Raw genomic sequence first — 16087 nt, forward strand, 5'->3', positions numbered from 1 at the left:
GGCGGTACGCGGGCCTCTCACTGTTGTGGCCTCTCCCGTTGCAGAGCACAGGCTCCGGACGCGAAGGAGCTTCCTCAAAGTCAGGTTACAGGATACCAGAGCTAAAACAATGGTAAACTCACTGCTGATTTGGTGGTACTTCCAATTCTGGTCATTTTCCCTAATCTGTTTGCTACCGTTTGTCTTAGAGACTTCAAATAGCTGCTCCATACATTTTGTCCAGGTTTAATAGATGCAATCAAGGAAAGACACAGGGTGGAGTGTCCTTATTCTATTTTATCCAGAGCCCAAAAACCAGATATCACTTTAGAAACAATATTCTACGTTTGTCCTTTATAGCTGGACCAGGGAGAATATTGCCTCTAAGGCAGTGTCATCATCATCATGTCCTTTTAGTGTATTCAGTAATCACTCTCTTTGGGGTGAGTTTGAAGTAATCCACCTTTTCATCAGAGACTATGAATAACATAACCCGGCAAGCTGCATTACTGTGGAATCCTGCGCATCTCCTGGTAGAACAATGGGAGGTGGCTGTTTCCACTTCAGACTCATTTGGCTGATTTAGAGAAACTTTGGGACACCTGTAAAATGACGCTGAGATCAATTTAGGCATCCATCTGCCATCTTGAAAAATGGCATGCAATAAAACCTTTCAACTGGGTGTAATTTTTGTAGTTTTTATCAGCTGCCACATGTATCCCACGGTAGCGAGAGCGATGCAGGCCCACTGATTAGGGTTTCAAGTACTAAGAAATACAGGTGTCCTGCCTGCCTTGATGCTGTGCTTTGTGTACACTAGGGGATGGGAAGTAGGCTGGGAAGTGGATGGAATTAATTGACATTATATAAGTGAGAGATATCACTTCCTCCCTTTCCCCCATACCGTGTCTGCCCACCAAAAACTAACATACAGCTCTATGCCCACTGACCTGGGGGTGCAAAAGCTCTTTGTTGTGGTCAGTCTGCAAAGAGAAGTCTATGTTTATGCCTAGCCTCCATATTTATGGTGTTGCTTTTTAGGACAATGGATTTAATTAGTTTCTCCTTTTTTTCCTAGACTGACAAAATAAATATCATTACTTAAGGAGTTTCTGTTGGTTTCCTGTTTCAGCTAAAGTTTGGCAGTGAGAAGGCCATTTATTTTAATGGTTGGGTATTTTTTCTTCTCCTTAAATGGACTAGTGAGGAAAGAATCAGTGAAAGAGGAATATTTGGTACCTCTTTCAGAATTTGGATTAGGTCTTAGACTTGATCATCCAAAGATCTTGGATGGTGTCCCCCTGTCCAGATATATCCATGGAACACTGTGTTATTCAGATGTGCCAGCACAGCCTCACCCTTCCTGTTCTCCCTCACTCGTGAAGTGTGAGGGGAGTTGTGAAGCCGTGCAGTGGGCAGAAGGCTGGGGTTGGGGGTGTGTTGTAAGCCTCTGAATTAGGACATGATTTGTTGTAAGACCTCGCACTGCTTGCTCAAGCTTTCTGAGCTTCGTATTCACCCACAGTAAAAAGTGGAAGAGCCTAGCAGATTGTTGGAAAGATTACCAGTACATGACGGTACGTCACCCCCTTCTTATTCCTTAGGGGTTGGTGGTTTCTATCTGTGATGAGATCTGACCCTGGATTTGGATTGGGTCACTGATGGGAGAACACAGAGGGATGAACCTAATCTAAAGCCACTCTCTAGGGTGGTGTAAAGGCATCCCTCCCTATACTGCTTACAATTTCGTGTTGCCAAAATCTTTGTAAATGACTGATATTGGGGGAGGTCCCTGGAACTCTGTGGTGAGATACAGAATTAGTAGGATCTTCTGCCTGAGTACATTTTCTAGGGCAGCAGCATTGTTCATCCGCCTAAGTGACACTGGGTCCCTCAACCTTCCTGTCCCTTACCCCCACAGCTAGAAGATTTTACCTGCATGTACAGGTGAAACCTGGATGCACCTGTCTGGCTTTTCCCAGGCCTCTCAGTGAATGGAGATTTGCTGGCTATTCTTTTCCATACGTAATGAATGTCCAGCTAGCAAGTGCAGCCCTGCCCAGGACAGAGCCCTGCAGTGGCAGTGCCTGGAAGGAGAACAGCTGTGTGCTGGGCTGTGTTACCTGTGGAGAACTCAGAGAGCGTAGTGACCTCCGGGGTCCTGCCTGGAGGATTGATATGTACTGTGGACTTGAACTTGCTCATAGAACCAATGGGCACAGGAACAGAGAGACCTCTCCTTGACCAAGCAGGATTATCACGCGTCTTCTCTTTCTTCTCATCTTATACCACCTGTAGGATACCATCCTGGCAATTTTCTGGGAATACTGAACTATAACAAGGGCTAAAATCTTCCAAGAAATGCAACAAGAAGGAGGAAATGTGCCTTCCAGAACTCTTTTCAGGAGGCATACAGTTTTGTGGTTGGAAGGAATACTTAGGTAAACTCTTGGGGATAGGAGGAATGAGTTCCCTTGAACATGTTACTCCACGTTCAAGTAACAACAGATATTTTCTAATTTGCCTTCTAAAAAGTCACATCCACATAATTGCAAGGCGTTTCTTTTGCTGAGGGGAGTATGCAAAATTGGGGCCAGGATTGAATTGCTGAGGGCGATAGAGGGCTCTGACCTGTGGTCATTCTTCTCTCTTTCATCCCCACCCAGCACTCAGCCTCTACTCCAAATACAAGTTAAACAAGTACTTTTAAAAATAATGTTTGGGGCTCCCCAGGTGGTGCAGTGGTTGAGAGTCCGCCTGCCGATGCAGGGGACACGGGTTCGTGCCCCGGTCCGGGGAGACCCCACGTGCCGCGGAGCGGCTGGGCCCGTGAGCCATGGCCGCTGAGCCTGCGCGTCCGGAGCCTGTGCCCCGCAACGGGAGAGGCCACGGCAGTGAGAGGCCCGCGTAACGCAAAAATAAAAGAATAAAAAAATAATAACGTTTGAACAAGCATCAGAGTATTAGCATGCCTTTCTGGTGGACCAAGGATGTGCCAGGTATCAGTTCAGGATCAGTCTGAACTGATACCTGGCAAACAAAGAGGAAAGCCATTTGCTAGGAGGGAGGATGGAAGATGAACGTAGAATCTAGTGAGTCTCCACTGGAAGAATGTGGGCAAGAGTCAAGCCCAGAAATTGGAAGCAGCTAATCCAGTCTACCCATCAGGGTCGTTTTGTCTCAGGGCTCCTTTCAGGAGACCAGGCTGGGTCTTTATATCCACGTATGACCTTTCTCCTATCTGGGGAGACAGTCAGTTCCTCCAGATACCTAACTTCTCTCTTATCATCCTATCCAGAGTGAACTTGCTGGCCACTAGGGAAGGGGAGGGGGAGGGAGGACCTCCAGGGAACACTGCTGTCTTTTGGGGATAAACTCAAGGTACTTAGTTTTTCTCCTCAGTCCAGAGGATCATTTGTTGATTAGTGGTGTTCCAGGTTTTTCCAGTAGCAACTAAGCAATAGGAAGCCATGAATCACTGGCCCGACGTCTAACTGGCTGTGTTCCCTTGTGCGAGTAGTAGAGATGTCTTCATAATCACCATCGCCATCACCAGCACTCATTATTTACGATAGAGCATTTCTAGAACATCTACAGGGTACACAGTCAGTAAGTGCCATCTTTTAGTATGATTAAGCCTCCAAAGCACCTGTCACATAGGAAGCACTCAGAAAACATTAGGTATTTGCCAGGCTCTATGTGAGGTGTTTTACATGGATCACCTCATTTCATCTGTCTTCCTAGGAAGTAGGTACTGTGGTCGCTCCCATTTTGCAGGTGAGGGGATTGAGGCTTGGAGAGGTTATACAACTGGCCCAGGGACGTTCAATGAGGCTGGGATTTGAAGCCAGAGGCTGCATGTGCTTTGGTACTTCCTACATTGCTGCTGCACTCAGGATCATGGCCCCTCTTAAACAGAAACTGCTAAGGCCAGCTAAATACGTCAGCAATTTAAAGCTGTCCCCTTTCAGTCTCTGAACCAAATGTCATTTTGACGAGGCCTAAAATCCACTCCAGGAGGCCACAGAGGGGAATCTCAAGTCATTTCTAACTTCCTGTGAAAATATTCTCTAGCTGGCAAGAGATTTTTCCAGGTAACAGCGAATACACAATAAAGCGGGTGCCTCTACCTTGGGTACCTGGCTCACAACGCATTTGGCTTCCCAGTCACCCTGATACCTAAAACTAGCAGAATTTATGCTCGCGGCTTGATTGGCTCTGTTCAGCCAAAAAGCAAAAGTTTATGGCTGCAGCCCTTTGCTCTGAAATGAAATCTAGTCTCTTTGGCTCGACTTTATTAGGCCGTATTGTAGAGCGATACGAGACGTAAGTATCCAGAACGTGCTGTCACTAAAACAGGACTGAGTTGGCAAACATTTTTGTCCTCACACTCAACACTGTGTCCTAAAATGGAAAGGTTAAATAGAAATTAAGGACACAAATAGGAGCCATTTTCTGAAACTTTAATTGAATTAAATATAGCTGTGTCATTGTTCTCTCTTTACGCAGCCCACGTTGAAGTGGAGACTAAGTTATTATTGGGGTCATTGGATCAATGGAGAGAGACTGGGTGGATAAATCTGGATCCCTGAAATATTGTTTAGAGTAATTAGCACAGCAACCCAAGCACTGGGATACCCATCTTGTGCTTAATTATCTACAGGCTTTCTCTGTAACTGACTCCAATATTTAGCGATACTCGTAGAAAGCATCCTTTTTCATCTCTTATTCAAATCCTTTGGGCCGTGATTGATTCTCTGGTCCTCAAAGAGAATACTTGTTCCGTGTTCTTCACTCTCTTTGGGAATACCTTTGCTACTGTACGTGTGGTCCATGTTCGGGGAGTATTTCTGTTGCCTGGGAGCTTGTTAGAAATGCAGAGTCTTAGACCCCACCCCAGGACTACAGAAAGCACATTTTACTAACACCCTTGGGTGATTTACATGCTCTTCAGAGTTTGGGGAGCCCTGGACTCACAGCCTTAGACATGCCCACTGGTGAGAAACTGTCCTGTGTTAACTTCAGTGGATGCAGTGGGATTCTCCCGAAACTGTCTAAAATATTGAAGATTTTGCAAACGCTTAGGTAATTCTCTAATGGTTTGTCTTATTAAAAGCAACCTCATAGTTCCCGGGCTGATTCAAATGCTTTTCTATCTAACTCCTTTCTTTTTCTCCCAGTTCTTAATCAGTTAATAGCAAACAGTTGTTTTGGGTCTCAATTTTAGAAATTAGGAGTAATGGACTTGCCAAGTGCAGCCTTTGCAGGGCTCAGTCTATTTCCTGTTGAATTGTTGTTTGACCCTACGTTGGAATTCAAAAGAGTGCAGTCCAGAAGATAGAGGGCTAGGTCACATGGGAAAGAGAGCATAGTCATGAGACGGAGCACAGGGGGCTCCTTTCTGCAGGGAGTGCGGTGGGACTCCTAGCTAGTAAGAGGTAGGACTTCTGTTAGATTGGCAAATCCACCAGTTCCTGAGAGTCCCTTCTTTCAAATTCAAGCCTCCAAGCTATTGGATCTAGAATTTAGAAAACCATAAGCCACTTGCTAAGTAGCCCAAGATGTTCTGTGACGACAAAGTTTCCCAGAAATGTACTGCTCAGTAGGAAGTGTTCTGGGAAGTTTAAAAATCACCCGACTCTGCACGTTCCCTATGAGATGCCAAGAATGCAGAATTTTTCAGCATTCGGGGGGCAGAAATTGGTTCCTTTCGTGGTCAACACTAAATGCTATGAAGTTATCAGCGCTGACTTGTGATTAGATGCCTGGAAAAATTGTGCTCGTTTCTTTGTGTCTCTTTCTCCAGTTTTGTCTTGCTGAGTTCAATTCAACAAATATTAATTAAGCACCTCTTAGAAGCACCTCATAAGGTAGTATGCTGCTTGTTCTAGAAGATTCAAAGTTGAATGCCTAATGGAGGGTCTCGTGTTCCAGAATTCCACTTTATTATATAGTTCTTGTCAGATGTGAGAAGCCTCAGATACTATGACGGTAGCTAATGACAACTAACGCATACTGAGTGCGTACTGCCAACCAGGGAATGTTCTAAGCATTCTTTATCCATTATCTCTTTTAGCCCTCCCAGGCTCACCAGAGGTGGGCATGATTTGTGTTCCCATTAAGGCAGGGCAGGGCACATCAATTTGGGGAGATGAGGAAAGTCCTCACAGACGAGGTGGCATACGATGGGAACTTTGCAGGTACAGTTGGATCTTGACAGCTGAAAATGGCCACAGAGAGATTTCTGACAGTAGGATCAGGGAAACGAAGTGGTGGGGAGATCAGAGGGAGGAAGTTTTTAGAATAGCATTGCTGGTCTCCATGAGCTGCTCCTTGAAATAAAGGGTTCTGTGACTTAGTACCATGTTTTCCCTTTGGAGATTTACAATTCATAGTAGCATGTGAAATACTCTTGAGTTGCACTAAAAAACTCCCCAGTTTGGCTTTGTGAAATCCAGCACTTCCCAAATGTGTTTCATCCATTCAGCAAATAGTGAGCTACTGCTGTGTTCCATGCACTGTCCCAAACTCTGGAGACTCAGGTGAATTTTTCTGCCTTCAAAAAACCTATATTTTAATGGGGACACCATAGAACTCCCTCTTCACTCTCTTATGTTCAAGGTGACACACCTGTTAGTAAGTTCTGTCGAGGCTACTTTGGGAAGTCTTAGTTGGGGATAATCCTACTTTACTGGAATTTGGGGGAAATTGTGAGAAGTAAGGTTTGTAAGATAGAGTAGGACCAGCACAACTGCAAATGCAGTCTGTGGATGGGTGCCATGAACTGTTTGCTACTCGTCCACGAAGTGGCAAGTACAGAAAATGAGAGGAATGCTTAGGAACTTTTAGGGCAATTTGACAGATTAATTATATATAGGTTGAGTCTAATGATAGAAAGTTTGGACTTGTATTTTGCATGTCTTATCTATTCTTTTTTTTTTTTTGGAAATCACTTCTGTTAGATTTTGCAGAAGTTTGAGTCTGCAAAACGATGGATACTAGAAATAAAAGTAAAACCCTGGTCTCTCACCCTAAATGGGTTGAGAAGCTCTGTTCTGGAAAATCCTGCCTGCCAGGGACTGAATTGTTCTCCTGAGGATTGCTTGGCAGGCGTCTGCTTGAGAACACTTACTTGCTGCTTGCCCTACCCAGATGAGAATTATTTTTAGTAGTATTTTAAGAACCTTATTATTTGAAGCACAAGTGAGGATGTTCTTAACTATTATCAAGATTGCAAAACCAAAGTCCTCTTTGGACAGATAGTGAATAGGCCCATCTTTAAAAAGGCCTGGCAACACTTAAGCATAAATACCTTTTCTACATTGGAGAGGAAAAAAAGAAAAGGGTAGAACAACCTACCTACGTATTAAAAAAATTACCGATTTCCTGCCACATAGGCCACACTTTCTGAAATAATTTATAAATAATAATTATTTTTAAAAGTTCTCATATCACTCTTTCTGTTAACCCTTCCTTTAACTTCAGTTCCTCTGGCATTCTGTGTTTTCAGAAGTACTCTAAGTTGGGGTAACATAGCAGGGGGAAAATACCCTGTCTGCTCACTCTTTTGCACACGGTGTGGTCTGTTGCTCTCGCTCTGAACATTTCATGTGGGCTGATGTTTTTTTTCATAATGCTTGATGGAAGAAATCTCATTTGATAGCCTGCAACCCACTAGTCTGGGATTAAGAGATTCAGTGGAAGTCCACCCCAGAATTAATCTCTGGAGTTGTTTATTTATTCGTTCAGTGCTGAAGCAACCGGTTATCTTGCATTCCATCAAATTCCAAATAATGTGTTTCAATTGACATTGTCACAAAGCCTTTGGAAAATTCTGAGATCCTTTCGTTCTGTTCTCACATTCTGGAAAATGCAATGTGAAATAGGCCATAATTGTGGAATGCCAAATCGTTATGGGGTCCCTGAAATCCGGTGCTGTTCTCGGAAGGACAGCCGACCCGAGTCCACATCCAAGGAGGACAGCGTTGATATGCAATTTGGCACAGAGAAGAGAGATATTCTGAAAAGGTGCAAATCACTGTTGGTTTCGCATCTCTTCTGTTTCTTTCCTTTGTTTTCAACTTTATCACCAGTTTCCTCCACCCCCCAGAAAGCTGTGCAGCGAGGCTTTCTCTGTTCTGGCACTCGTGAGGAGCTAAGCTAGCAAGACTCAAGCGTTTTGTTTTTTAATTCTACGAGTTTATGTTGAGGCGAGGAAGAGAGGGAGAAAGAGCCGCCTGCCCACTGGTAAAAAGTGCGGCAAGTTTGTTAACATTGGAACATAGAGGGAAATAAAGGAGGAGAGAGAGAATCCAGGAACTGGGTCAGTGATAAAGTCTTCTTAACAATCAGTTGTCCTTAGCATTGTTCTTTCCAGCAAGAAATGATTAGATGCAACATTGAATCAGATTTTTCCCAGTGGCAGAGCATGCCGTTGAGGGATGAGGATAAAGGACCCCACTCATTTTAGTGACCAGCCCACACGCTCATCACCCTAGAGCCCATCAGTGCTGATTCCATGTTTATTGCTGTAATTAAGAGCTTGACACACTCTGTGGGTGTTCTCTGTTTTTTGTGGGCGTAAATATGTTTTTGTGGAATCTCAGATACGTTGGCCAGTTCCCGTCAGTGCGCTCTGTTTTAGACTGTCACATTACAAAGGACAGTGACAATGTATCGTGTAATTTATATGTACAAATATTCATTCAGATGAAGCTAATTGATTCTAATTAAGGACTTTTATGATTTAAAACTATACATCCTTTAGAGCAAGAATATCGAGAATTTGGATAGATTTTTAAAAAATCATAAATACCTGCTATTACAATAAATAGTCTTCTACTACCAGTTTTGGGCAATGCTGGTGTGTATGTTACAACTCACCTCTTCTTATTGCAGCTATTAACATAATGGTCATTGATTTTTATAATTTCCTCTTAGTTCTTTATATTTGATGTGCACAACATAGCGTATATTTGGATTAAAACAATGTACTTGTTTTCAATTAAATAAGGATTGGTATATGATAGTCTTTGGAATTATGTATACGACTCTGGAGGTAGGGATGGACTTCTGCAAAATTATTTGGCTGTAATCAACACAGTTATTCAGACTCTTTGCTGGAAACAGAAATGACAGTGACTATAACATACCACAGCTGGGGTGGTTGATTTTTCACATTCACTGGGCTGTTAGTGTTAGAGGAACACAGCTTCACCCTAATCAGAGAAAGCATAAAATATAAAAGGTGTCCTTACTGACCCACTGTTAGTAACGCATGCAAATTCTGGGAGCAAGAAGGTGTTACTTCCCCCAGAGCCAAGGCTGATGTTTCCAGTTTGATGGTGCCTTTGGTGGTGGAGCCATCGGCCCCCAGATTGGTGTACAGCCGTTTACTTAAGGGATTGAACTAGACTGGTTGAAAAATTAGATAATGAAGGGCAGATAAATAAGACCATGAGAAGTGTGGACGAGCGAGCCCCACGGCTCAGATCTCTTTTCTCACTGAAGATCTGCGAGTGTTTGATGAATAAGGACCCAGAGCACGTCACCTGCTCATCTTTGCTAGGTGCTCTTCTGAAGCAACGGGAGTTTGATGTGACAGCCAGAGGAGAAATTGCTGCCTCAGGAAAGGCTTTGCCTTTGACTGATGGTTGAATGGCTGGCAAATTAATTTTGGCACCTTTCCCTAAGTCATTTTGGTCCCATTCTTTGACTTTTCTGCTGGGAAGTGTGTATTCACATTACAGTTAAAAATATTTCGACAACACAAATGTGGAGAACAGCATGTACTATTTTAGGCAAGAAGTTGTAGGCTGGGATGGTTCCATTTTATAGAATAGAAATGATGCCGTCGTGCTCTGAGAGGAGGTCTGAGCTCTCCTTTCAGCTCGACTTAAAATCAGTATTAGGGGCTTCCCTGGTGGCGCAGTGGTTGAGAGTCCGCCTGCCGATGAAGGGGACACGGGTTCGTGCCCCGGTCCAGGAGGATCCCGCATGCCGCGGGGCGGCTGGGCCCGTGAGCCACGGCCGCTGAGCCTGCGCTTCCGGAGCCTGTGCTCCGCAACGGGAGAGGCCACAACAGTGAGAGGCCCGCGTACCGCAAAAAAAAAAAAAAAAAAATCAGTATTACTTCTCACTGACTTCTCACAGAGTCAGGGGCTCCAGGGTCTAAGATCTTACGTTCTTGAGGAGCTTTTCCTCTTAGGTGCTTATATTCCGCAAACCCTCCAAGCCCCCCAAAATCCTAGCACCACTGTTCTCTATATATTTACCCTGTCAATCTCTAGCAAGAGATAATATGGTGGGTGGTCAACAGTATGAACTCTGAATCCTGTTTGTACCACTCATTGGCTTTGTAACCTTTAGTGGGTTACTTAACCTCTCTGTGCCTCTGTTAAAGGGGACTTATAATGACAGTAACTCATTCTGCCGTCTCTAGGTCTCTTTGTTCACTGTCAGGTGTTTTAAACTCAACATATTGTATTTTATACTAAATTTTCCTTCCCTAAGAATGTATTTGATTATGGCTAACAAAACTAAAAGGAATGTGCATTTTGCTTCTGCTTTTTTCAAAATAAGTGAAAGGTGCCATGCTTGAGGCTTAGAAAGGTAAACTTTGATGAGAAGGGGTAATTGAAGCCCTTGCCTCGGGATGAAGATTGAGGTTCTGTTGTCTGAGTTCGTGACACATTACAGTGTCTTAAGGCTGGCTGTTCTATCCCTGACTCTCCTGATGTGATAACCTGTTCCTGTCATTGTTCTGCCACAACTTGTCATTCTTGCCCTTAAGGATTAAAGGGTGTAAGTGTTAATTATAATTACTGATTCTCCTTATAGTATACGTATTGGTTTTTTAAAAAAAATTTACTTGTGGTAAAATACATATAACAAAATTTACCATTTTACCATTTAAATCATTTTCAGTAACTTTGTGTGTGTGTGTGTGTGTGTGTGTGTGTGTGAACATTTATCAGAACCTGAAAAATTTGTTAACTTATCAATAGGGAAATTGTGTTAAAGATGTAGAAATCTTAAAGGGTTATAACAATGAGTTTAAACTCCTCAGCTTTTAGACAGTCCATTCAGTACTTCTGCATCTCGCATTATACATACCATCTGAGCATCTACCATCTGAGCATCAGCATATGTCTGTGGAAGAGGCATTTTGCTTTCCAGAAAAGTTCTGTTCATTTTTTTTTTTTTCCAGTTTTTTGACTTTTAGTCCTCAAGCATTTCAGATCAGCCACAAACTTTCAGGAAAAGAAATGTGGAAAAAAATCAGCAAAACTCAGATATATATCGTCAGGTATATCTTAGACAGGTATATCTGATGCTTTTTCTGGCAAAGAGAAAAACAGGGAAAATAAATACCAGTTTAAATAAAATTCAGTCACTAGAATGGCTCATAAGACACAGAATATGCTAAAAAATATTTGCTGAATTAATGAATCAGTGAACAATTTATGCTAAGTTCAAAAGAAACACGAATATAATACTTGTATCCTAAAAAGAATTTATTTCTACTTAAAAAGTTTAGTGATGAACCTACAATAAAATTTGGTCTCAAGAGTAGTTCCATTAGGACATAGAGGCATGAAAATAATGACCATAACTAAAAGAACCGAATTAAAATCATATTAATTGAGGAATAGCACTAACAATCAATAATAATTGAGATAAAGCTTCATATTTTCATTATTTTTGAAAGCCAAGTGGAATATTTAAATTAGCAACGTAAGCAACATATTATAAAAGGAATGTTCCTGCTAAAAGAACAGGCTGAATTCTTCTACTTCAAGAAAACTACTTGCCCAGAAAACTCAACTGTGAGGATTTATAATTGGCAATCCCTCAGATACTATCCTATTTACCAATAAAAAATAATGATAACATGGTGCCCCAAATATTACATATTTCAAACTATTTACTAATGCAGACTAAGCTTTCTTCAAATTAGTTGGAATTAATAACCTTTGCCTATGAAGTCAAGAATATCTTTTATTTGAAAAAATAAGTTGAAATCTTATGAGTCGGGGAAATTAAAAAGTTTGTGCTTAGCTAAACACATAGCGGTTAATTTTTAAAATCATAAAGTTTAGCAGTAGAAAAGGTTGAGTGCTTTTGTTTTGAAAGACCCCACTCTGGGGAAGACTAATTTTTTAGATGAACAACCCATACCCAGCAGTATTGCATAGCACATGTCTAATGTGTGGTAGTAGGTTAGAAGCAGCACAAACTAATGAGGTTAACCCACATAATCTAATAACCCAGCCAGAACACAAAGCAGAGCATAGAAGCAGGGAGCATTCAGTTTATTTCTAAATTATTCCTAGCTTTTGTATTCCAGAACATCACCAAGTAGATGGTAGGTGTGCATTTCCCACTGTTTCCAAGTCTCTTTCATTTCCCCCAGTTAACTGACTGTTGGGTCATAAGCAAGATGCCTTTTTGTTTTTGGCTGTGTCTGGTCTTAGTTGCGGCATGCGGGTTCTCCATTGTGGCGTGTGGGCTTTTCTCTAGTTGCAGAGTGCGCGTTTTTTTTTTTCCCCCCTCTCTCTCTAGTTGTGGCACACGGGCTTCTCTCTAGTTATGGCATGCAGGTTTTCGCTCTCTAGTTGTGGCGCTCAGGACCCAGAGTGCGTTGGCTCTGTAGTTGTGGCATGAGGGCTCCAGAGTGCGTGGGCTCTATAGTTTGCAAAACCCAGGCTCTCTAGTTGAGGCGCGGGCTCAGTAGTTCTGGCGCGCGGGCTTAGATGCCCTGCAGCAGGTGGGATCTTAGTTTCCTGACCAGGGATCGAACTCGCGTCCCCCGCATTGGTAGGTGGATTCTTTACCACTGGACAACCGGGGAAGTCCCAAGATGCCTTTTAATTCAATACCAGCACAGGACATTATTAAGAGCCACTTCCAGTTGACTGGGAAGCTCCTTTTCATCCTCCCCCTTATCTAACCTCCAGTGGAAGTGAACTGGGGAGACAGCAGCTTACAGATACCCAAGGACCACACAGCCTGCCTGTCTTCCTACCTTGGGAATCCATGACATCCCCAGGCTCCCAGAGGGGCTCAGCGTTTTTGTTGTTTTCACTTTATACTTTTAAATAGCCGATTCTAAGGTAAACCTTTCCAGAAATACCTCGTGTGAAGAGGGCTGTTGGGAAAACCAGTTGAACTTGATTAATTACGACAAAAAAACAACAACAACAAAAAAAACCATTTTAATGACATTTTGGTTAAGACCTGTCTGAAACTACATTTTAAAAAAATTATTTTATTTATTTATTTTTTTAATTTATTTTTGGCTGCATTGGGTCTTTGTTGCTGTGCGTGGACTTTCTCTAGTTGCGGTGAGCAGGGGCTACTCTTCGTTTCAGTGCGTGGCCTTCTCGTTGCAGTGGCTTCTCTTGTTGCAGAGCACAGGCTCTAGGCACACAGGCTTCAGTAGTTGTGGCTCGCGGGCTCTAGAGTGCAGGCTCAGTAGTTGTGGCGCACGGGCTTAGTTGCTCCACGGCATGTGGGATCTTCCCGGACCAGGGCTCGAACCCGTGTCCCCTTCATTGGCAGGTGGATTCTTAACCATTGCGCCACCAGCGAAGTCCTACATTTTACTTTTTGTGATATTCAAGGTGGTGTTGGAAAAATCTACTTTTTCCCCAAAGTAGAAATAGATATGTCGTTTCATGTTTTATATATATATGCTCACTGCAAAAGCCTTCAGACAATACAGAAATCTATAGAGAAAAAGTGTCATTCTACATCTCAGAGATAACAACTGTTACTGTTTTGGTATAAAGCTTTCTAGATTTTTCTACGGCTTTACGAACACTCAGATAATTATAGGGTATTTAAAAATAGGATCAGACTATACACACTATTTAGTAATGTGCCTTTTAAGGTAATTTCTCTGTGAAAATATATACATTTTCATCATAATTTTTAATTGCTTCCCTGTATTCCATGGTATAAACCTACCATTTGTGGTTATTTCTAATTTCTTATTCTAAGAACAAGAAGGATGTTCTTGTCCATGTGTATGTGTATACTTATCTACTTGTTTCTTTGCTATGAATACTTAAAATGGAATTGTGTAAAAGAGTATGCACTTTTGTACATTTTGATAACAATTTAAAAATTGCTCCCCCAAATTTTTATCAATTGTGGATGAGTGCCCATGCCTCCACATGCTTGGGAGTCATACAGGTTTAGGAAGAAGTGGTGGTTTAGAGGGGACATCTGTCTAGTCTGTGAGTTTAGGGGCATGGAAGGCTTCACGTGGTGATGGGGTATGTTCCTGGTTGTTCAGGAAGGTCGCCATGACACAACCAGTGCATCCATTTGTTTGCCAGATGGGGTAACCCCACTTTCCTTTTACTGTCCTATCTTAAACCCTTCTCCTGTATTCTTCTCCCTCAGATTGAGGAAGACACGTGGCAGAAATACTACTTGGAAGGAGTCTCAAATGAAATGTACACAGAATATCTCTCCAGTGCCTTCGTGGGTCTGTCCTTCCCTACTGTTTGTGAGTAAGTGACCACGAACCATATGCTCTTTGGCTTTCAGAAACATTTAACGTGTCTCTTGAAGGAAATGCACCCCACCTGTGGCCAGCACAGTGGGGACACTCGACAATTACCAAGTGTCCTGTGCTCAGCCTTCTGTGATGAAGGGGAAGGTGGGTCATTATATGGCCCCTGCCTTGGGGATTTCTGCTGGCTCTCCTTTCCCTCCAGTCCTGAGAATCTCAGGCTTGGATTCATCATTTGACCTAAATTATGAACTGCAGTTTTCCTGCATATCTTGAATTATGCCCCTATGATGTAGACACATGTATGAAGGGTAGCATGAACCCATGCCTCTGATTTTACCAGGGCAAAACCAAATCTTGCTAGCACCTTGATGAAAGAAATTTTAATCTCTTTCAATTAAGTCAGATCATAAAGACATCAGAGAAGCCACTGTTCAAAGCGCTTTCACTATTTCCTGAGGCAGTGTGGAACCAAATGTACACAGAGAGGCCTTGAAATAGTCCTGAGTGGTTTAGCCCCGAGATGGACAACTGGCATGTTATAACAATAAAAAGACTTAGCATCTCCTTATACTGGCTCAGCAAGATGGATTTGAGCAAGGGGTAGCCCCAGCCTGCATGACCCCTCGAGGTAGAACAGGTGATCATTTAAGGGGTATGACGTCAGGAGCTCCAGGTGTCCCAGACCCCAAGAAACTTCCACCAGGACGATGCCTCAGATTCCCCACCTAGAAGCTCAGATGTTGGATGTAAGTCAAACAGGGGCTTTGTCCCTATAAAAACACAGACTCCCTGGGAATGCTGAAACATGAAGCCCTATACTTTGACACTGAGCAAAGAATTTGGTAAACTCAGTCTCATTGATAACAACTGGGAAGAAACAGGGGAACCTGGGAACCCACTGGGCTGAGGAGGAAGAGCTCTTCCCTTGTGCTGTCTACCTGCCTGCAAACCAAACCCACCTTCTGGAAAGGGCGTCCTGAAGAGGACAGTCCTGGGGGGCTCTTGGGTTCCTTTGTCTCATAGTTTGCTGTTCTGTGCACAGCAGAGAGGGGCCAGGGCACCTGGTAGCTTGGTGTTTACCTGTCAGTGACTTCTGTCAGTGAGCACAGCAGGTGCACCCTGCCTGTCCCTGGGCCCAGACCCTAAGCAATCCAAAATGGTTTGACTGTTTACTGAGATTTCTCACCCTGTCTCGAAGCGAAAGTTTAAACGCTAAATGGACTAGAAAAGGGCACAGGTAATTGATTCCGAAGGAGTTATTTTCCAAAAATGGATGCCCTATTGTAACTCCCATGTGTTCCTTTCTTTGAGATCTATTTCTCATTCTGCCATAGAAAGCAGTTAACCATTCCGAGGCACTGGGTCCTGGAACACTGAGGCTGTCCCAGGGGATTTTCTCTATCTTGGAGAGTGGCCTACCTAGGATTAAAAAGTCCGGGAGGATTCAGGACTTACATTAGAAGCTGGTCATATGAAAAGGCAATTGAGGCCTCTAGGTCTGATGTAGATGTGGCCTGAGCCCACAGCAGAACTGCCAACGCCTGGAGGAGTCCTGTGGCACCTCAGGCATTAGCAGTCGAG

At 43.1% G+C, this 16087-nt stretch overlaps 1 protein-coding gene across 1 annotated transcript in view; it reads left to right on the forward strand.

Moving 5' to 3' along the window:
- LOC103072349 (calcium-activated potassium channel subunit alpha-1) overlaps positions 1-16087 on the forward strand; it is a 545963-nt gene that overhangs the window by 362156 nt on the left and 167720 nt on the right. The window contains exon 15 of the mRNA XM_007467587.1: positions 14392-14501. Within this exon, the coding sequence (XP_007467649.1) occupies positions 14392-14501 (110 nt within the window). The remainder of the gene's footprint in view (positions 1-14391; positions 14502-16087) is intronic.

Source organism: Lipotes vexillifer, unplaced genomic scaffold, assembly GCF_000442215.2.
Source record: "Lipotes vexillifer unplaced genomic scaffold, Lipotes_vexillifer_v1.1 scaffold1662, whole genome shotgun sequence".
NCBI lineage: Eukaryota > Metazoa > Chordata > Mammalia > Artiodactyla > Lipotidae > Lipotes > Lipotes vexillifer.